The 21,347-nt window shown below is 42.4% G+C and overlaps 1 protein-coding gene across 3 annotated transcripts in view; it reads left to right on the top strand.

Annotated features, from left to right (window-relative positions):
* The first annotated feature begins 246 nt into the window (after nucleotides 1-246).
* The window catches only part of LOC119720022 (large proline-rich protein BAG6-like), a 45,649-nt gene continuing 24,548 nt past the window's right edge, over nucleotides 247-21,347 (top strand). The window contains exons 1-15 of one of the 3 annotated variants that reach the window (XM_038189521.1): nucleotides 247-381; nucleotides 514-756; nucleotides 2,363-2,404; nucleotides 3,056-3,224; nucleotides 4,122-4,213; nucleotides 5,081-5,218; nucleotides 6,129-6,361; nucleotides 8,316-8,439; nucleotides 10,434-10,619; nucleotides 12,814-13,228; nucleotides 14,155-14,289; nucleotides 15,653-16,026; nucleotides 17,312-17,432; nucleotides 18,688-18,927; nucleotides 20,301-20,470. In XM_038189521.1, the coding sequence (XP_038045449.1) occupies nucleotides 694-756; nucleotides 2,363-2,404; nucleotides 3,056-3,224; nucleotides 4,122-4,213; nucleotides 5,081-5,218; nucleotides 6,129-6,361; nucleotides 8,316-8,439; nucleotides 10,434-10,619; nucleotides 12,814-13,228; nucleotides 14,155-14,289; nucleotides 15,653-16,026; nucleotides 17,312-17,432; nucleotides 18,688-18,927; nucleotides 20,301-20,470 (2,502 nt within the window). In that variant the 5' untranslated portion in view covers nucleotides 247-381; nucleotides 514-693. The remainder of the gene's footprint in view (nucleotides 382-513; nucleotides 757-2,362; nucleotides 2,405-3,055; nucleotides 3,225-4,121; nucleotides 4,214-5,080; nucleotides 5,219-6,128; nucleotides 6,362-8,315; nucleotides 8,440-10,433; nucleotides 10,620-12,813; nucleotides 13,229-14,154; nucleotides 14,290-15,652; nucleotides 16,027-17,311; nucleotides 17,433-18,687; nucleotides 18,928-20,300; nucleotides 20,471-21,347) is intronic. The other 2 variants (XM_038189520.1, XM_038189519.1) reach the window with 2 other exon arrangements.

The raw sequence follows: 21,347 nt of genomic DNA, 5'->3' as shown, positions 1-21,347 counted from the left end.
AAAAAAACATCGCACACTTATATTGAACATCGCACATAAATGTAAAAGATAACAAACACATATTGAACAGCCAACATATATATTGCAAAATATTGAATATTGCAACGTTTGACACGCCATAACCGAGGCCTTTGAAACAGTTTTCTAACTAAAAAAAATGGTATATCGCCCTCAGTCGGGGAAATTGAAAAACAAATTCGACGATTCGCAAATGGTATGGATTCGAAATTGGGTCACCCTACATGTGGATTGCTCACCAACCAACTACCGTACCCAATTAGTAATAAGAGCATCAGTCGGGTAATAAGCGTTTTTGATGTGCGGTAAAACCTTCATTCACGGTTCAGAATAGAAATTGCGTCAGGTTTGCTTCACTTATCGGTAGGTTTCCAGTAGATTCTATGCAATCAAATGATCGATTCGCAATACTATGTGAGAATTGGTACTAAATCCTTAAAAAGTAGTATTTTTGTTGTGAATTGGGATTTTCTTTTTGTGTTGTTTCACTTTCAGTCACTGCACAGAGGTTAACTTGCACGACACCCGCAGGCCGCAACCAGACAATCCGTCGTTTCCGTGTGTTATTTTGCAATACGTTTTTAAAGTGGGTCAGCAGCCACAGCAGTGGGGGCAGCAGCTAGACTGATCTAGTCGCATTTTGGAGAGTGCTGTGCACTTCAACCGAGTTCCATCATGATGGATGTAACGGTGAAAACGTTGGATTCACAGACGAGGCAGTTCTCAGTTCCTGAACAGGTAGGCCTAAGTCTGGAAAAATTCTGCCAACCGGACACCACTTTTTTCAATTAATTTTCTAGCGCCAAAAGTTACCTCTTTTATGGTTATTCCCTCCACTTTCCCTCCTCTACTCTCACCCCCTCCTTTCCTTAATTTCTATTTATCAATCAGTCACTCACTTCATCGAGATTCGAACCTCGGATGCTTGCTTGATACACGAGTCTCTTAACCGCTAGGCCGCGCACGATCGCTGTTGCAATGATCAATCTTTGGACGTATTTGAAGTATCCATTGAAATAAACTAAATATTCATGAGAAAATAAATATTCATAATGACGTATTGCACTATCATTGGCCGGCTCATGCGACGTCTCATGCGACGTCATGGTTATCGATGTCATGCGTATAACGTACCGCAGTTCCAGACACTTACAATCAGTTTTGACCGGCTGCTTCAACTCGGATCTGCACTACATGTGCATGCAAAATGTGCTCCAAAAACACATTTTTACCAATTTTTTTTCGCATGTCCACTCTTTCCTGGATTCCTCTTGGTTGAAATCACAAGGTTAGGTGAAAATTTGGATGTTTGGCGGCAGGTAAGTGGTATCCGGTTGGCAGAATTTTTCCCAAAGTCTTGAAAAGATTTTAGTTTCCTCTTTTTTTATGACTTCCAAGTTGCATGCCTGTAGAAAAGGGTAGGTAGGGAAACCGGAAGCAGAACTATTTTTTTATATTTTTGGTCAAAAAAGAAGAAGTGTGTTTGTTTATATTATATAATGATCTCAGCGTTTTTATTCACTGTTAATGTTTGACCAAAACGTCCCCTGACTATAGTCTGATATTTTCCCTGTAAGTTCAAGTTGAATAAAGACTATATGCCTGCAGGATGATTTCTTAAGACCTTGCCCTTCCGCGAAAGGAGAACACAAATCACTGAGGCAAGCCTACTGATCGGCCATTGGGGGCGTCATTCACTTTACACGGTGTGCCGTTTTATTTTTGTTAACGCGCAGTGCTTATTTTGATCCCGTAAAAGTTTTTACGATTTCGCGGTGGAAATATCGTCCTTCGACTTCATTTTACATTTGCAGCTGAAGTATGGGAACCAGACAATGGAACTTTCATGGACAGAGCACCATTAAAGATTTATGTTAAAATAAAAATGGTACCTTTTAGCAGACACGGTGAGGGAAAATTTGCAAGTTTCGAAAAATGTCGATATTTATTAAAAATCGTTAAAAGTCCCGAAAGACACAACATTTTTTAATCGTCCTTTTTTATACAACTCGGCAGAATGCCTGGTGAACTGGATAAAAATCGCCACTTGAAAGGAGTTTTGGCAACGCAAAAAGAGAAATTTCCTATGCCGCGATAATAGGGATGCCGCGATAATAGGGAGTCCAACTATACATGTACATACGCCTAGCAGACCTAAAATACGGACTCCACAAAAAATGGTTCTGGAAAGAATGTTGCAACCTGACGCCAGTTTTGTCTTCATATGTCATCTCAGTGAAGGTCATTTACATCGTTATCATGCCCTCCGATGGGAACTGGTTAATAAGTCACATGAATCAGCGTTTCCAGTTCCATTAATAGTTTTCATTTGATGACTTTACAGATCACAGTGAAAGAGTTCAAGGAGAGAATTGCAGGATCTGTGGTAAGTATATGACAATATTAACATGAATTGTAATCAGTTAAAACAACCATGGAGGAAGGAACACGAACACAAACACTGTTTTTAAAGTTCTGTCCACGGATCACAAAAAAAGTAGATGTTCTTTCAGCAAAACGAAAACAATTCACATGCATCCCTATGAGAATTGTTTTCGTTAATTTGCTGAAAGAACACTTACGTTTTTTTGTTTGTGATCTGTACTATGGACAGAACTGTTAAGGGTCTGGTTTTTTTTAACATATATGAAACATTTGGAGCAGTTTTTTTAAAAAGCCAGTTTTCTCCAACGCTGGTCTGGGTCAGCGTTGGAAATTGATACAAAAATACCACTTTTACTTAAAGATGTCAGCACACCAGGAGCCATGATTGTACAGAATGCTTTAGACTGTCATTCCTTAACAGTCCAGCATAACAAGAATTTGGTGTTAATTTGATCATTTTGTTTTTTGATGTTTGCAAATATTGTATCTTTCCTTTAAAAGAAAGCTTAATGACTGTGCTTTCATATCGTAGATTTTGAAAGTGCTTCAGGCAAAACTTCATTCAAAAATTGGTCCTGCCGTGGTTTCGTTATTTTTTACTCAGCATGTACATGTACTTGGTAAACCTTTTCTCTTCACTATAACACTACAGAACATACCAGCGACAACCCAGCGCCTCATCTTCTGCGGACGCGTTCTCCAAGACGCTAAGAAGCTGTCCGAGTATGACGTCCACGGGCGCACCATTCATCTTGTGGAGAAACCGCCACCCTCCACCAACACCTCTGGCTCGAGCACGTCATCCTCAACAACCAGTGCAGGTATGATGTACATATGACATCCAGCCACGGACATCCAGGAATTGTGAACATTCTAACATTTTTTCAATTAAATGGTTTACTTTCCATGCTTTACTGGAGATTCCCCCCAAAACTACATTTTCTATTTTAATTTTCCTTTTCTGTTTTTTTTCCCCCTAGATATACGAAAGTTATTCACTAGCAAACGACACATTGACGGAAAAAAATCTTCCACGTAACCTCAATCCTTCAAATTCCTCCACTTTGGCAAAGAGGTTTTTGAAGGATTCAAGGGGGGGGGGTTAAGCTTTGTTCTACTACACCCTCCAACACTGTATTATTCACTTGAGGAGACATTTCTCAAGGCGTAAGCAGCCGCACACTACAAGGATCACAAAGCGAGAATCAATGAGAAACATGACTGATAGTTGATGATTTGTCAACCTGATTAAACTGCGGGGGAAAAAATATTGAATGAAAACACTCCATTAGTAGGCCTAAGCCTTTGCTGAGATAAGATTGGGCATATCCACCTGGCCAGCCAAAAAGACTACACTCATAGAGCAAGGGTGGAGTGTCATGGCTGAGCGGTTAAGAGCACCGGACTCAAGCTCTGGTGTTTCTAATCAGCAGAGTGTGGGTTCGAGGCCCGGTCTTGACACTTGTGTCCTTAAGCATGACACTTAACCATTATTGCTCCGACCTTCGGATGGGACGTAAAGCCGTAGGTCCCGTGTGTTGTATAATGCACGTAAAAGAACCCAGAACCACTTATCGCTAGAAGAAGGGGTTCGCCCCGGTGTTTCTGGCAGTGCGTTTATCTTCAGCCATGAAGTCTGCTTGTAAAGAAGAAGAAGTAGAAAGGTTGATAATTGCATAATTTCCAAAGTTTAATGTATGGTTTTTTTCCTTTTCCAGGAGGCAGTGGAAGTGAAGGCAGAGACAGTTTCTTAATGGGTGCAATCACTGTGCAAGCAGATGTTGGGGATGCAGGAAACGTACATGTCCAGGTAAGAAAACGGCATATCCGTTACCTTGAAAGGTATCCATGGGGGAGCATAAGGGGTCCCGACCGCCCCCTCCCCCCCCCCCCACCATAGCTTCCCATGGACGTTTGTATGAGCCCTATCAAAGTAGAACAACCAATCAGTCACTATTACCTGTGACCAGTTTCCTATCTCTTCCTTCATCAAACCAAATGCTTCCCATACCATGCTGTGAATCCTTTTTTAACAGAAAACACGAGTTGGTCTGTTTTATTCAGGTTCTTGTACCAGGCTTATTGCCCTCTCTTATCTCAAGCTGTAATCCCCTTAGGGAGTTTATTACCGAATGAATGCCCAACACCAGCAGGGAAGAATTAGTATCGCTTGACTGAACGACTTAATGGGCATGCCGATATCTTTTTAAACACATGCAGATTTTCAAAAAATTAACAGCTAATGTAACATTTGTTTTTACCAAGTAATGAAACCATCTATTTTTTTTTGAATCGTTGAAAATGGTGCACGAGCAACATAAATCCTGAATTATGGGAGTCTATATTCACACATGCAGTGTGCATACATGTGTATGTGATCTGATACACCGTGCCCTCTGGAGACGTGCACACAATAGGGAACAAAAGATTGTATATGTCTCCACAGGGCAATTTCTATAGATGAATGCATCTCCACGTGGTATTTAAACAAATCAAACATTACAGTGGGCTGGGTAAAAGATACACAATGAAACCCTTGTAAAGAACAGAGCTGGCTTTTAAAAGGAGAAATCACCTCATGCGGTCGTCATTCTAACTTGGGCGCAACCGATATAGCCCCACTATAGTCTTCATGTACTGGTAACATGACCAATTTCTTATCTTCTCCCATATCCAGCCCAACGGTTCCCACATGGACGTCCATATCAACCTGGGCCCCATCAACGTAGCCCCGCCTGTCAGTGCCTCCCAGCAACGTGTCAACCAGATCCAGAACCTGCTCCGACAGGTCAACGCCCTACTGGACAGGTTGGAGGTGAGTAACGAGGCTGCCGTCTATTCTGAATCATTTCCTTTTCAAGTCCATCTTCATTGGTTTCTTGTATGAAAACTTGCGAATGAAGACCAAATTTTAGGTGATAATTATCGGGTAATTATCAGCATCCAGACTCCAACTGAGCCCAATTTCATAGCGCTGCTTAACAGCCAACTTTGTGCTTACCGAGCCTCCATCTATTTCATAGGGACCGTTAAGCAGTAAGCACAGCAAAAGCACGCTTAACCCCAGAAGAAAACTTTACTTAAATCAGTGACGTAACAATAGAAATCTCCATGCGCGTGCAACAGTCAGCATGAAATAGTGCTTACATGTAAGCAGCAGCAGGATTTTCTGCTATAGTAAGCACAACTTTTCTGCTTACTATAAGCAGTGCTATGAAATTGGGCCCTGGTCTTAAACAGAGTGCTTAAAACCTAGTGTAGATATTCCTTTGTTTTCGAGGAAAAACCTGTGAAAAAATTCTGTTACTCACACTGTGAAAACTCTTTCAACCCAAATGTTCTACTATGATTCCCTGGAGTGTTTCTCATCATATTGCGACAGATAAACCTAATCCCAAAATATTTGTGGTTGATATTGGTTAGTCGTGATAGCGCCCTCTCGTGGCGGCGGATTATCCCTGTGGCGGGTTATCGCATATCAAACCATAACGACGTCTAGCCCCTAGACTCCAAGCCCAGATGTGGCTCATCATTTTGATAGTGTCCTCTTCTGCAGCAGCAATGTGATCGCACTTGCCAGGGTTCGGGACTAGCCTTATTGGAGGAACACAATTCAAATTGAGTCTTGAATGAAGACTACAGAATCTTGAAATTTCATTATTTATTTTCGGCAATGTTTTGTGTCCAGTATTCGTTCTTGAAACCTTTTCTTATTTTACACTCAGAACCCAACACAGATTCATACGGCTCAGACTGACAGGGCTGCCTCAACCCCTAGTAGGAGCACCCCTGCCAACAGCTCTGCATCAGCCAATAGCAGCCCTCCAACCACCACCAGCTCCAACACTCAGACCAATCAGCAGTCTTCTACCACCACGGGGGATGCCGCCCCTGCTTCTGAAGCGGCCACTGATGGTCAGGCCAGAGATAATCAGGGAAGGAGAAGTAGTACTGTGACGTAAGCACAAACTTTTGGTGAAGAATTTCCTGTATTATTAAAATGTAATTTATTATCAATAAAATTCATTTTAGGTTTTGCCAGTCACCGATGTATAAACACTGTATACTGAGTGTGTTACCTCCCGAGTGAAAGTTGGAAAAAAATCACTCAGGTGGGACTCGAACCCACGACCTCCTGCTTTCTAGTGCAGACGTCTTACCACTCGACCTCCGAGCTTGGGGGATCGGTTGGCTGGTTCGAATCTGTTGTACAAGTAGCAGCGGGTAGCGCAATTAAACTATTCATAAACTATTTATCTAATGAATAATCAATAAAATTGTTCACCAAATTAACCCTAGTTCTGCCAGACCCCACACAGTGTATCAGGTGGAAAAGTCTGGAGCACTTTGATGCATTCAGCTATCAACACCAGTGCATAAACGGCCAGTTCTGAGACAATGAGAGCTAGTCCCATTGAGCAATGCCACAGTTGTATCCTGCTGTGTGTAGTGACCACAAACTCTGAGGCAGTTTGGCCTTGAGACTTTTTGCCTGATGAATCTTGCTACACTGGGCAGGCTTGTCACTTAGACAAGTTTGTTTGTTTGTTTGATTTATTTCCATTCATACATGTACATACATAAGCAACAGTTCACATAATATAATATAAATACATGTAGTTAAATAATAAGCAGAATTGGAGTATGAATGGGGGTGTCATCCAGAGAAGGACTAGCCTTCTGTAATCGGAGCACCCAAAACTGTCGTCAATAATCATCATATGGTCACATAGCATTTCAATATACAAAAAGTAATTATAGTATAGGAAAGGTGTATCAAGAGCACAATCTAAATGGTAATAAATGTCTACAAAAATTAGACTAAATACTGCCTCGCTGATTGAAGACAAGTGTTGCTTTTTGCTGCATTTGGCAGGGTTTCTAACCAAAATACCCAGGAGGGTTAGGGTTAAAGTGTGATTTATTAGCAATAAAATGTTTGATGCAATTAATTAAATTTGCATGTCTTGATCATCTTTAAAAAGAAACATCCAAAATCCTTTTTGGGCAATTCTGTTAATTCTGACGTATATGTCCGACACTTCAATGAGCTGCTGTTGGAAAAGTGCATTTGACACATCACTAATAATGTGACATCTAATGAGTAGAAAACAATTGCAGACCAAACTAAAGAATGACCTTGTACATCATGCGGTCTGACGTACAAAAAGAATTGGATTGTTTTGGGATTTGCCCTTCTGGAGATTTTCCTAATTTCCATTGTAATAATTTGAGGGTAGAAAATACATTTGTTCATATTTCATCATTTTTGTGATTTCATCATTAATCAAACTTCAGCTAAAAATATGTACCTTGTACATGTACCTTGCATTGCCTGAAATTGCCAAATATTGTAGGCCTATAGATATTTAAATGACAGAGTTTTACTGAGTCAACGCCATCACAAGTCAAACACAAGTCAACGAATTGAGTTACATCACCCAGCATGCCCAGACGCAAAATTTCATCTGTTACTCATGCACTCATAAACTATGGCATCCATGTTTTGCTAGTAAGATTTGAGGCTTAGCATGGTGGAGATACTAAATAATGAAAGGTTTGCGGAAACACCATGTCCGAACCATGTCTTCTCCTGAAGACAGTCAAAGCATACTGACCGGAATGTCGAGTTTATTACCTCTGGTTTTTTTCAGAACCATTCTCTTAGTGGAGAAATTATTCGCAAATGGTGTTTCCGCAAACCTTTCATTATTACGTTTTGCTAGTGTTTGCAATATCCAGTCAAGTATGTATATTTGCTGCAATTTGGAATGTAGTAGACAGATTCATTTCACATCACAGTGCGGCATGTTACGTGCTACATTTTAACTCCGTAGTATTCATTGTGTAGAAACCAAATAGTCACCAGCTCTAGCTAAACAGTACACACTGTGATGTTATCCTCCATTCAGACATCCCAGGGGCACCGTGATGGCGGACATTTTGACCGAGATGGCTCGTGTCTCCAACCGTCTCCAACCGTTCCTGGACCAGTACCGTGAACTGCTTAGCGGGGATCAAGTCTTTGAAGGAGACGTAAGCAAAAAAATTATAAATGTTTCCCAATCCATTAACTCTCCTGTAGTTCAACCATTCAAAACACCTCAAAATCTGGGTGCTGGCAAATTGAAGGAAAACAAATGCTGGACCTTTTAAAATCCTCCAGAATATATTGTTACTGCACTACCACACCTTTCAATTCCTTTCGAAAGGTATGGAAAGGCAACGTACTGAATTTGCCCACAGAGTTGCTTCACCTTTGGAAACCTTTCGAAAAGTCCCAAAGTTCCAGCACTATTTCACCTTTCAAAACCCTTTTAGTCAGGCAAATTTTAAAATTTTTTGAAAGGTCTGATAATTCCCTTTGCCAACTGCACTGGGCATAGCAGGGTTAATTTAGTAGAATTTGTATGGGCTACTTGCGCGAACAAGGGAGGACGTTTTTGACCGCTTTTGAAAGCCCCGCGGACGGGACACAACGCTGTGCATACTGGTTCGTGTGGGTATAGCGCGAAGTACGCACAACTTATTTTATCCTGAATGTGCCCAAAGCCATAGCGCTTTCGCGTGAGCATCAGGTGTCGTCGGCAATGCGTTCTCCCAGACAGTCTCTCCCAGTGGTCTCCCCAAACTCTCCCTTTCTTACCAATGAGGGGGTACTTGTGCACGGAGCCCATGAGTGCAGCCGAAAATCGTCCAAAGCAATATAGGCTGATTCCCATTTTAGTATGGGTTGATTGAGTTAGTTAATTGTTTATTGGTACAACTGTATTCTTTCCCGAACCCACCCCTCTTATGAAAAGAAAAGAGAGTTTGTGCCTAAGGTGATATCAAAGAAAAGGTAACCTCATATACCATGCAACATTTCCCTTGAAAATGTAGCTGATAAACAAAATGTGCACTTGTAAAGTAAAATCTGTCCCGAGCCAATATGGGTCATGAGGCTGGCGTTTTTCTCCGGTTTCCTTGGTAGGAAGCAACTCAGAATATTTCTATTCTCCTGGATGGGATGCCAGTCCATCGCAGGTGACTCCCCAGCTAATGCTGGCACCCATTTATACTCCTGGGTGGAGAGAGGCTAGTGGGGGTAAAGTGGCATGCCCATGGACTGCATGGTATTATTGATTTGTTAGGAAATACATGTATACAATGTAATACAGTGTTATACAATGTTATACCGGTGCTAATGGGTTCAAGGGATACAACATTTGCAAACATCAAAAATCAATACTACCAAATTATTATGAAATACCTTACTGGACTGTTAGTGAATGAAGGTGTAAAGCATCCTGTACAATCATGGCACCTGGTGTGCTGTCATTTTCAAGAAAAGTGGTGCCTTTGTATCAATTTCCAACGCTGGTCGGCCGACCAGCATTGGAAAAAACTTTTTTTCAAACAGTGCCCCCATTTACCATGATTAGTTAGTCCGCATTTTGTTGGCAATCCATTACACACCTATGAACGGGTACAAGCCAGCTAGACTGGTTCCCTTGACCTTACAATTCCCCTAAGTCTATAAATATCCCTGTTACATCTTAAGTTGGGACAGGGAACCAGAATACATGAGCACAATTATTTTTCTTGGTTTTTCCAGCATCTACGTACACAGAACTTCAAACAAGTCAGTAATACTAACCCCGCAAATCCATCAATTTCTGAAAATTGCAACATCAACAATCAACATCAATAATCCTTAATCAACAACAACAATCAACAATCAACAATCGACATCAACATGAAAAACCACCGTCAAATTCAATCAACAATCAACATCAACAATCAACAACAACAATCAACAATGCGAAAAAGCCAAACCTCTAGCCCAACACCGTGTGTTTGTCCCTTCAAACTCTAGTTTTTCTTGGTTTTTCCAGCATCTACGTACACAAAACTTCAAACAAGTCAGTCATACTAAACCAGCAAATCCATCAATTTCTGAAAATTGCAGCAAAAGCCAATTTTGTGTAATACATTCCATTTCACCTTATACCTCAATTTGGTTGTCTCCTTGTCCTTGTAACTCCCAGTCTGATCGGCTGCCAGCCCATCGTTTGCAGACCCAAGTCAACCAGGCTCTCCATTACATCAGTCACATCTACCACGCCATCTCTGATTGCATGATGGACCTCAATACTTCCCCTCCTCGCGTACTCCGAGCTCCGGCGGGCATGATGGTGGCCCCTATACGTCCCCCTGGCCAAATGCCTGTACATGTAAGTGGCAGTTTCTAGGACTGAAACGATTCATTGATACATCGACTGATTGACAATACTGGTTATTGTTTTTGGTATACTGAAAATCATTATTCATAAATACCTCAGACAGTTTATCCATTCCAATTGGTTGAGAGCCTGTCATGTGGGTGGTTTTAAACCGCTCATAAAACACCGCTGCATTCTGCGCCACATCACACAGTACGCGCCACAGATGCGCAAAATCTCCATATAAGGCGATATTTAGCACTATGTCCGCGATGCTTACACCATAGACAAGAGGTGTTTAAAAAAACATGAAGTAAAATTGTTGAACAAAATCGTTGGAAATTTGTGAATTTTTGACTTGTTTTGACCGTTTGACTGAGAAGGTATTTATGAATGGGTATAAATATGTGCTTGGCCGGTATAAAACAAGTACGTTTAAAGATATAGTCCATCATTTGTAATTTGTGCATTTTGTTCGTTTGAAGCAACAAAAGTGTTCAAAATCTAATGAAGGATACTGAACAACTAACCTGATGAAGTTTCAGCTCAGCTTCAGCTGTATATTCCGAGAAAAACAGCATTGTAGGATCTCAATTTCAAATCAAAAGTTGCTGAATCATGTTTTGAATTGTTTTGAATTGCAGCTATACGCGATGTCGCGCACTGATCCGACGAATTATAGCAACCGCGCGTGCCTGTGCGTCGTGCCAATGCTTGCGCGCGCTGCGCCGAATAACAAAACGAACTACTAATTTAAATATTCCTACGGTGCGTCTTAAGACGCACCGCTGGAAAGGCCTTCTTTCGTTGATTACTTCAAAATGATAGCTTGCCAGAAAGATTAATTTCACAGGGAGTTTAGTCCACTTACTATCTTTCAACCAAGTATGTTTTTCAACAATAATACGCTAGTTACTTTTTCGGATGGCTGCAAATGATGGACTATAGCTTTAAAACCGGCTAGAGATTTGGTTGCGGGTAATGACCCTGGCCTTCAGCTCGGCCCATTATCTGCATCCAGGCCCCTAGCCGGTTTTAAATGTACTTGTTTAAAACCGGCCAAGCACAATTTATTCCCTTATTAAAATGAAGAAAAGCTATGTTACTGTTTCTTTCCTACTAGCCTCCACGCCATGTTGGCATAGATCCATGTAACTCAAAGTACAGAGAAATGTTCATTTGTCAAGCAACAAGACAAGCTCTGAAAAAATGACTTACATCTTTGACAAGTGTCTTGAGAAGTATCCTTTTGTGAGGCGTGTATAGCAACAGGTATCATATTGTGCCATATCATTTCACCCATGTAAGTTTCAAAGTCTGTGGCTACAATTGTTTGATGTTATCCCTAAGTCCCAACATTATGGACTCTGTGCTGGAACAGTAGTTAATATTTGTTGACTGCTGTGATGCGGGACATGACATTTTTAACACCCGAGGGGCGTATAGCACCCGAGGTGAAGCCGCCAGTGCTATGCGTCCCGATGGGCTTAAAACAGCATATCCCACATTACAGCAGTCATTAATTGTTATGTTATATCGTGCCAATAAGTCAAATCGATAAATGGTTGAAACTTACTCAGTGTGGTGCAACCCTTGATAACTGCAGGCTTTCCTGCCCGACATGAGACTGAGCGGTTTCGCATTGCATGCATGCAGTTCTCATCTCTCAGTCGCCAGCGCGTGTGCAGGTTATATGTATACACCAGGCATGCAACTTTTCCTCGGATCAGCTGATTTCCTCTTTTTTTACTTCCCATGTGTGCCATTGAAAATAGAAAAACACTGTACAAAGTCTTGGAAAGTTTGAATTTCCGCTTTTTTTTGTGACTTCCCAGTTGCACGCCTGATACACGTGCGCCTTAACCATTGTATATATGTGTTTTTACGGACTGGACACGTGGCCATTCTCGACCAATGATATAACAAATGGCACTGTGTGTTTGAGATCTCCAGTGTGTGGGATGTACGTGTGCTAATGGTTCCTGCAACATTGCAGATACTGTAAATGCATGGTGGCAAGTGCTATAAATCAAAAGGAACAGTAAACTTTTCCCCAACAAAATATCTGTATATTACAAAGATGTGCAATTGAATCATACGTCAAAATGAAGAGCGAATTATGCACATACTAACTTAGTTGGATGTGGTCACAGCTTCTACAGAGAAGCTATTGCCAATTTCACAGTGTGCATTGAAACGTTAACAGGTGAACATAGGTCAACCAGCTCAACCAGCGCAAGCTTCCACCCAAGCCCAAGACCAACCAGCCTCCCAGGCCTCCCAAGCAACCACCTCGGCCTCGGACCAGCCAGCTACAACAACCGCTGGCAGCCGTGCAGCTTCGACCCGCACCAGTGCCACCAGCACCACCCAGACCCACTCCCGCGAGCAGCAGCAGGTGCCCGTACTCACCAACGCCTCGGTCACCCTGACCAATCAGCAGACGTTTGTCATCACGCCCCGGGCTGGTGCGCCGGGGTACGTGGCCATGCCTGTCTCCTCGTCATCTGGTCCGACCCCGCCGGCAGCAGGTGCACCGCCGGCGACCAGTGGTGCGCAGGCGGAGAGCGGGGGAACAGGGAACCGTAACAACCAACCAGGTCCCACAACAAGATCACAAGGTATGGATAAGTAAGATTTGAGGCTTTGCATGGTGGAGATACTAAAGAACCAGAGAGTTTATACCTCTGGTTCTTTTCAGAACCATTCTCTTAGTTGAGAAATTATTCGCACATGGTGTTTCCGCAAACCTTTCATTATTTAGTATGGATAGCCTGTATCAAATCATCACCTCGTCATGTGTATTTTCCAAAAAATTGAGACCTTTTGACAGAGTTTCAGGATCTACTTTTTTTGTGTATATTAGGAAGAAGACAACTAGAGCTGTCAATTTTCGAATAATTTAGTATTACTCGAAACTGTGTTTTACCAAGTATTCAGATATTCGAAACTGCCAGCTGCAACTGCGCACCGCGCCGGTCAAAAAGTTGCAGGCAGAGCGCGCCAGTTAAAACTTGCGTGCGGCAATCGATATGAAGTGTTTTGCTGTAAGTATTTTGTAACTGTCAAGGGATTTAACCTGCTAAAAGGATAGAAACAATGAACCGCTGTCGACTAAAAAGTTACCGTCGACAAAAAAAGTGGCGCCTGACAATAAAACGCCGCTACTTTATGATACAGTAACATCACAGTCATGTGTGTATGTGCGTAGTTCTTTTGTTTTTGAATATTCAAAGCGGCAAAAAGCTATTCGAATATTCGGTTCATGATCAAATATTTGAATATTCGGTATAATCGGGACAGCCCTAAAGACAACAGCAATAACTTGCAGCCCCCAAGTCTCCCTTTGTATTTTATGCTTTATTAGTTCATCGGAAAAGGTACGACATGAAGTTGCTTATCTCCGAAGTCATGATTCATGAGACTTTTTAGTGGCTGGAATTTGTTAGTGCAGCTTTTAGATTTGCCAGTGCAGTTGCCTCTATTTCAACCTAACCAAGCAAAGGGTCCAGATTTTGAGACCTCTACTTTCTTTCTTTTTTCCCAGGACCTCATGTCCACATCCACCAGCTAGGCCTGAACCCAGGCAGCATACCCCCGGCTGGACTGCTCCAAGTCATGGCGCAGATGGTGGGCCAGCAACAGATGCAGCAAATGGCCCAGTTCCCTGCCAATCATGCCGGTAAGACCACGGCCCAAATCTGTGGAGCTACTAGGCACCAAAAATAATCACTTTGCAAATTTTACGCTAAGAATCCGTCTCAATTCAAATCCGGGACACGTTCCTGGCAAGTTGTGGATAGAATCATTCACTTTGTACGGAAGAAGCTCGTCTGCATTTGTCCCGGACATGTTCCGGGGGAAATTTTTCATTAGCAACTGCTTGACTCAGCAAAACTGATAACTTCATTGCGGAAAGATTGCAGGGAAGTTGTTCAGAATCCTGCAACTTAAACCCGATACAATAAGCCTTATCGCACATAGCAAAATCTGAGAGCATCGCAGGAAGACTCAGGGACATTGACCGTGTACGTGCGCTGTCAACGCGTACGCCGCATGGCTTAACACATTGGCAACGGCGTGCGCGTTCGAACACGGTGTTCGTACGTGGTTCTTTGCTCCCTTATCCTGCCCATAATGCTTTGCGCAGCAGTGTATTTTGCTATTTGCAAAAAGGCTTATGTCTTCTTCGGAACTTGTCCCAGATATGAATGGAGACGGGCCCTAAGCAGTTATCGGCTAGGAGCCAGTCACTAGCAATTATCGCCTCATTACATTTTGGTTGGATGCCTGCTTTAACTCAGAAACTTTCTGGTGCTTAACAAACCCCTGCGCTCCGCACCTCACTGTCCAGGATGTACATGTGTAAAATTGGCCACGTTGGAGTACCCTTTGCCCTTTGGGGGTCAAAGTTGCAAAGTCCCTGGTACACCGATTCCATAAGTTCTACGTTCAACACATTAACCCTGACCTCCAACATCCTCTTCGCACAGGTGGAGGATTTCGAAGAATTGAGGCTGTATGGCAAAAATGTGTCCGTTGATGTGGGAGGATGTATTGTGTCAACGCTTAGGCTGTATGCCTTGTATGCTTAGCTGGCACACATTGGTCGAGATAATACTTAAAATCATCCGCATTGCTTCTGGATAATGTCATCATCAGCACTGCCTCAAAATATATTGTTGGAGGATTTTGCAGGATTGAGGCAGTGGTCGCCCCTCCAGTGAACATACTCATTAAATAATGGAGGAATGTTAAGGATTGAGGCTGTATCCAATTTTTCATGGAGGCAGTCGGAGGATTTCAAAGGATTGAGGGAGCATCCTGGCAAAAAGGCCTAGGGGTTAGGGTTAATTGAATTAAGTGGTAAATTGAGGATTGAACTCCAAGGTGCTCCATAAAATCGGTAAAACCTTATAACACTTCATTAACCTCATGTTAAGACTTGTTTAATTTTGCATTCTCCCCTTCCATTTTCCTCATACACTAACCATTTGTTTTATTTGAATAATTGTCAATCGTCGATTGTAATGTTCTTGTTTCAGGTCCGACAAACACCTCCTCCACCCCTACCACCTCCTCTCCCAGAGCCCAGCAGAACTCCCAGTCCACCCCCTCCCCCCAGAACCAGAACCAGTCCCAGTCCCGCCAGTCCGCCCAGACGCCTCCCTCTCCCCTGGCCTTCTTCAACCCCTTGCAGTCCCGCCAGGCCTGGGACCCCCTCCTGCCCTGCAACTCGCGCCACATCACCGTGCGCCACATCACCAACATCGTGAACGTCGGCTCCACTGGAAGGGGAAGGGCAGGGGCCGGCAGCCAGAACGCCGCCACAGGCACGGCGGGATCTGAGGAGGCTGCCGGTAGAAATCCAGGGGACGAAACGCGAGCTGAATCAGCTCAGAACGATGGAGTGCCACAGGTGAGAACTAAATAACACTCCAGTCTCTACATTTTTTTTCCAGCAATTAACCCTAACTCCCTAGTGTCTTTCACTGGGAACTGGACCAAATCCATCAAAATCCATCAATCACTGTGCTTCCAATACAAAACTGTACATGACATAATGGAATCCACCACTGACGCACTGGTTGACATTCATGGACTTGCTACACATGGCTTTTATCACAATAGCAATACAGGAAGCTAGGCCAAATCAATCGGATACCCCTAGCACTGCTTCAGGCCATCAGGCCCAAGTCCATCATGCTCCATCGATATTTAGTCAAGCCAGGCCTACTGGACCAAGTCCCCCCAAAATCCACCACAATGGAGGATGGATTTTGATGGAGTTGGGGTGGTAAGGGTTAATAACCTGAGCCCAGTTTTACGGACTGAAAGGCAGAAAATGTCTTTCAGCAAATTTAGTCAAACAGACATTAACAGGGTGCCAATCACAAACAGTAAGGCAAGGCATCTCTTTCCAACCTCCAAGTTCAGGTTTGTGTGGAAATTTTAGTTTTCATAATTCCCATTACTACATGAAACACTTTTGGGAAAACTAAATTGTGTGCCAAGTATTACTTTTAATGTCAACATTATAGTTTTGTTTAATAATTCATTTGGAGGAAGGAAAAGTGAAGTGATGTTTGTCAGCAGAGCATGAATAAGCAAGTAATGTTTCTTTTGTACAGTTGCACATCTTTTGCGTCAACTAACGCCGAATGAAATGATCTAGTTAAAGGGAATGTACATGTACATCATTGGCTTTTGCTGTAATTTTCAGAAATGAACTATTTGAGGGGTTAGTATAATAGATCAAATATTGTTACACTGACAAGTTTGAAGTTTTGTGTTCGAAAATGCTGGAAAAACCAAGAAAAACAAAAATGTTTAAGTAGTCTGGTTCCCTGACTCCACTAAAGATGAAATAAATCAATTTATAGATGCCGGAAAATTGTAAGGTAAGGAAACCAGTCTAGCTGGCCTGCACCCGTTCATGAACATGTAACCAATAGCAAACAAAATTCCAACCACCGTTGGAAATTTATACAAAATACCACTTTTCTTGAAAATGACTTCACACCAGGTGCCATAATTTTACAGGATGCTTTAGACTTTCATTTACCAACATCCTAGTAAGCTATTTCGTAAAAAAAAATTTGTAGTTTTGTTTTCCAATGTTTGCAAATGTTGTATATTCCCTTTAAGTTTATTGGATCAATTTTCTTCACCAATGTGATTTTTTTTTAACATCCAAATTTCAGCCATTGGGAGCTGATGGCAGTTTATCTGACATGATAGGGGGCCTCGTCGGTGCCCTGCTCAACCAGCAACAGCAGCCATTTGTACAGGTTGTTCCCGGTGCCCAACAAACCACCCAGCAAGGTAGAATTTAGTACCCATGGCTTTTGTCTAGTTGATAATGGTTTGAGGTAACACAGTAAAAGTGATCCAAGAATTGAAATAGCATGTTTGATAGGCCACAGTTTATCTCTTACAAAAATTGACTGCTTTCGTGTTAACTCCAGTTTTCTTATTTTAATCAAGGAGGAATAGGACTTTCCTGCCTAAAAATTTTTCAGAATTTGAAAGTGGGTTATCAAGCATTGCAAAGAGGCAGCGCTGTAATGGAGTCAGTCACAAGTCAATCACAAGTCAATCATTGAGGGAAATCGCAAGTCAGTCACCAGTCAGGAGTCAGGTCAGAAGACAATTCAAGCCCAATCATAAGTCAATCACAAGTTAAACACAAGTCAATCACAAAGTCAATCACAAGTCAAATCACAAGGTGATTCACAAGTCAGTCACAAGTCAATCACAAAGTCAGTCACAGGTCAGTCACAAGTCAGTCACAAGGTGAATCACAAGTCAATCACAAGTCAATCACAAGTCAATCACAAAGTGCATCACAAGTCAAATCACAAAGTCAATCACAAGTCAAATCACGAGGTGAATCACAAGTCAGTCACTAGTCAATCACAAGTCAATCACCAACTCAAACCACAAGTCAAATCAACTCCAATCACAAGTCAAATTACTAGTAACAGTTAAATAACAGTCACAAAGGAATGCACAGTTATGTGAACAGCTTCTGATTAAACTGAGACTGGATGACTTTTTATGACATTTGAAGAGTTGTGATGACTTGTGATGACTTGTGACTGTCTTGATTGTAACTCTGCACAGTGGTGAACTTAACTGTGGAATGACTGTTGGACACTGGAAAGATATCCTTTTTGAGTGGTACAAAAGTGGTCCCGAGTGGAACCTCTTCGTAACACCCCTGTTTTGACCAGTTTGCCATTATTGTCTGTGAATTCATTTTAAAGTCAAGCTTGACATGGGTGGCGCAGCGTGTAAAGCACTCACCTCTGACCTCTGTGGCCCGATTTTGATTCCCGGCTCGGGTCATACATGAGTAGAGTTCATTCATTCTGTCCTGTGCCACGAGGGTTTTTCTCCCAGTTCCCCTGGTTCTCATCCCTCCGCAAATATCAACGCTTTCGATCTGGCTGTGCCACTGAGCACATGTGTCTACATACTTTGACTCGATCACGTTGCAGTTGCGTCCTTTGCAATTCAGCTTTTGCTGCCAGTAAGGATGATTAAATTAAAATGTTAAATATGTATATCCTCACAGCACAAGCAACACGGCAGCAGCCTCGTCAAGCAGGGGGGTCCTCAGGCTCGTCCTCTAGTGCCCCCACTGGCGGCTCGGAGCCAGGCGGCCGAAGCGGCGAGCCGTTAACGGACCATATGCTGATAAACATGGTCATGAGGATGTCGCAGGAGATGGGGGATGTGGGCACCAGGCCCCGCAGCAACCAGTCCATGAGACAGTTCCTGGCTGGCATGGGCGTGGGCGTGGAGCCCGGAGAAGGTACGTGCAGATGTGCCAGAGTTGTGAATCTGTAATGAAGCCTAGATCAAGTCAAATCGCATGCCAAATCACTGATCATCACAGGTCAAATCACAAGTCAAATCACAAGTCAAATCACAAGTCAATTCACAGGTCAGTGCAGCCTGTGCAGGTCAACTCACAACTGGCAAATCAAATCAGAAGTCAAATCGTAAGTCAAAATACCAGTCAAAACACAAGTCTAATCACAGGTCAAATCACAAATCGCAAGTCAAATTGCAAGTCAAGTTGCGAGTCAGATCACAAGTCTAATCATAGGTCATAACAGGTCATATCACAAATTGCAAGTCAAATTGCAAGTCAAGTTGCGAGTCAAATCACAAGTCTAATCAGCTCATATCACAAATCGCAAGTGAAATCTTAAGTCGATTTGCAAGTCATAAGTCTAATCACAGGTCAGAACAGGTCAAATTACAAAACGTAAGTCAAGTCAAATCGTAAGTCAAATTGCAAGTTACATCACAAGTCAAATCACAGGTCAGAACAGGTCAAGTCACAAATCACAAGTCAAAGCATAAGTCAAATTCCAAGTCAAATCACAAATCTAATCACAGGTCAGCCGCCGATTTCACGAAACCTTACAAAATGGCGCAACTCTGCTTGCGCCAAAATTTATTGCGTTAAGTTGTCAAAGTTGCCTAACATTTCATGCTGCGCAACATTTCACGTATGACACATTTCACGAAAGTCGGATAATGCGTAGGTGCGTCATAAATGCTGTTTTCATCCTCGTCCAAGATGTTTACATTATTTAATACCTTGCACAGATACGCCAAGTTTTCTGAAATCGATCGTAAATGTATTGCGCAGCTGTGCAACAAATTTGTGGCGTAAGTCTTAAGCATGGCGCAAGCTGCGCACTTTTTCGTGAAATCGGCTGCAGAACATGTCAAATCACAAATTGTAGTCAAATCACAGGTCAGAGCAGGTCAAATCACAAAACGCAAGTCAAATTGTAAAGCCCGGTTCATACTTCATGCAAAAGCAAGTGCGAAGCGAAATTCATGTCGTCAACAATGGTGGACGCGCTTCGAACGTACTGTTGATGTCACAAATTTCGCTTCGCTTTCATTTTCGCGTGAAGTATGAACCGGGCTTAAGTCAAATCACAAGTCACATCTCAAGTCAATTCATAAAGTCGGTTCCCAAGTCCGGTCACAAGTAACAGGGCATAAAAAAATAACCAGAATCATGTGCCTGAGGTGATGTTTTGGGGGATCCAAGATGGTGGATAACCTGCTTCAAGGTGCATAGGCCAATCAGCATGCAGCCACCAGTTCAGTTTATAGCCGTCATTGGTCTAACAGCACAATGTGTATTATTCCATGCGCCAGGCTTCATGGGTGAGGTGCTTGACCTCGTGACCCAGCAGCTAGGGATTGCTGACTTTGCCGCCATGTTCTTAGGCCAGCCCGCTCCACTTGACCGACTCCGCCCTAGCCTGGAGCGTTTCGTCAACGAGCGCGTCATGAGGGGCCAGCCTATGAACTCCGACAACATCCAGGTGAGTGCAGTTTAGTGGATTTCTAACACCAACGATAATTGCGGCACTAATAGTGTGGATCTGGTTTGCATAGAGATTGTCAATGCTACTTCTGAGTTTTACCCCGAAATAAATTTCATTCTTAAATTGCTCTTTTCCTACACAAATAATTTTCTTTGAAAGAAATATCGACCAAAAGAAAATGGGTCTGCGTTAGTTGTGGGGTAACTACTTTCCAAATTTCCACTTATATGCCGACAGTCAATTATTAATTTCTCGCAGGAAAAGACGGTTCTTGCCCCTTTTAATTTTTGATAAGGCCGAAAAAAAAAAAATAGTTCTGCTTCCGATTACATGCCTTTCAAAAATAGGGTCGGTCGGTCGGAAATTGTTTTTTATGCAGATTGAATGGGGTATTCAATTATATGCGAAGTTTCAGCCTGAACTATTTGCACTACAAAAGGTATACACAAAATGGCCACAAAAAGTGAATAAAACCTACCTTAATTATTGTCAATATATTTACGTTCGATAATTCTTCAAAAATAATGGAAAATTCAGGTCGTTCGCATCATATGCACAACGCTTGTCAAGACGGGAAGCTGGCCAAAACTCTGAAGTGTGTGATGCACTGTGCGTGTGTGCGCGCGGCCGACAGACCTTGTTTTACGGTCGAAAATTTCGGGAAACACGCTGCATGTATCACTCCAAATACAAGTAGTGCGATCTCAAAATGAAGTCTTGAACACAGAAAATACATACACAGACAAGCTAGATCAATTCTGTGAATTAACTTGCAAAAATGTTCTTTGTCCATCGATGTTTTCTTGGCATTTTTACGATGTCGAATCCGACCAGTTGACACTGACAGTGCACGTGCCTAGCCATGCTAGTGCTA

This window comes from Patiria miniata, unplaced genomic scaffold (assembly GCF_015706575.1).
Source record: "Patiria miniata isolate m_02_andy unplaced genomic scaffold, ASM1570657v1 HiC_scaffold_9, whole genome shotgun sequence".
NCBI lineage: Eukaryota > Metazoa > Echinodermata > Asteroidea > Valvatida > Asterinidae > Patiria > Patiria miniata.
This window is presented reverse-complemented; position numbering and strand designations above follow the sequence as displayed.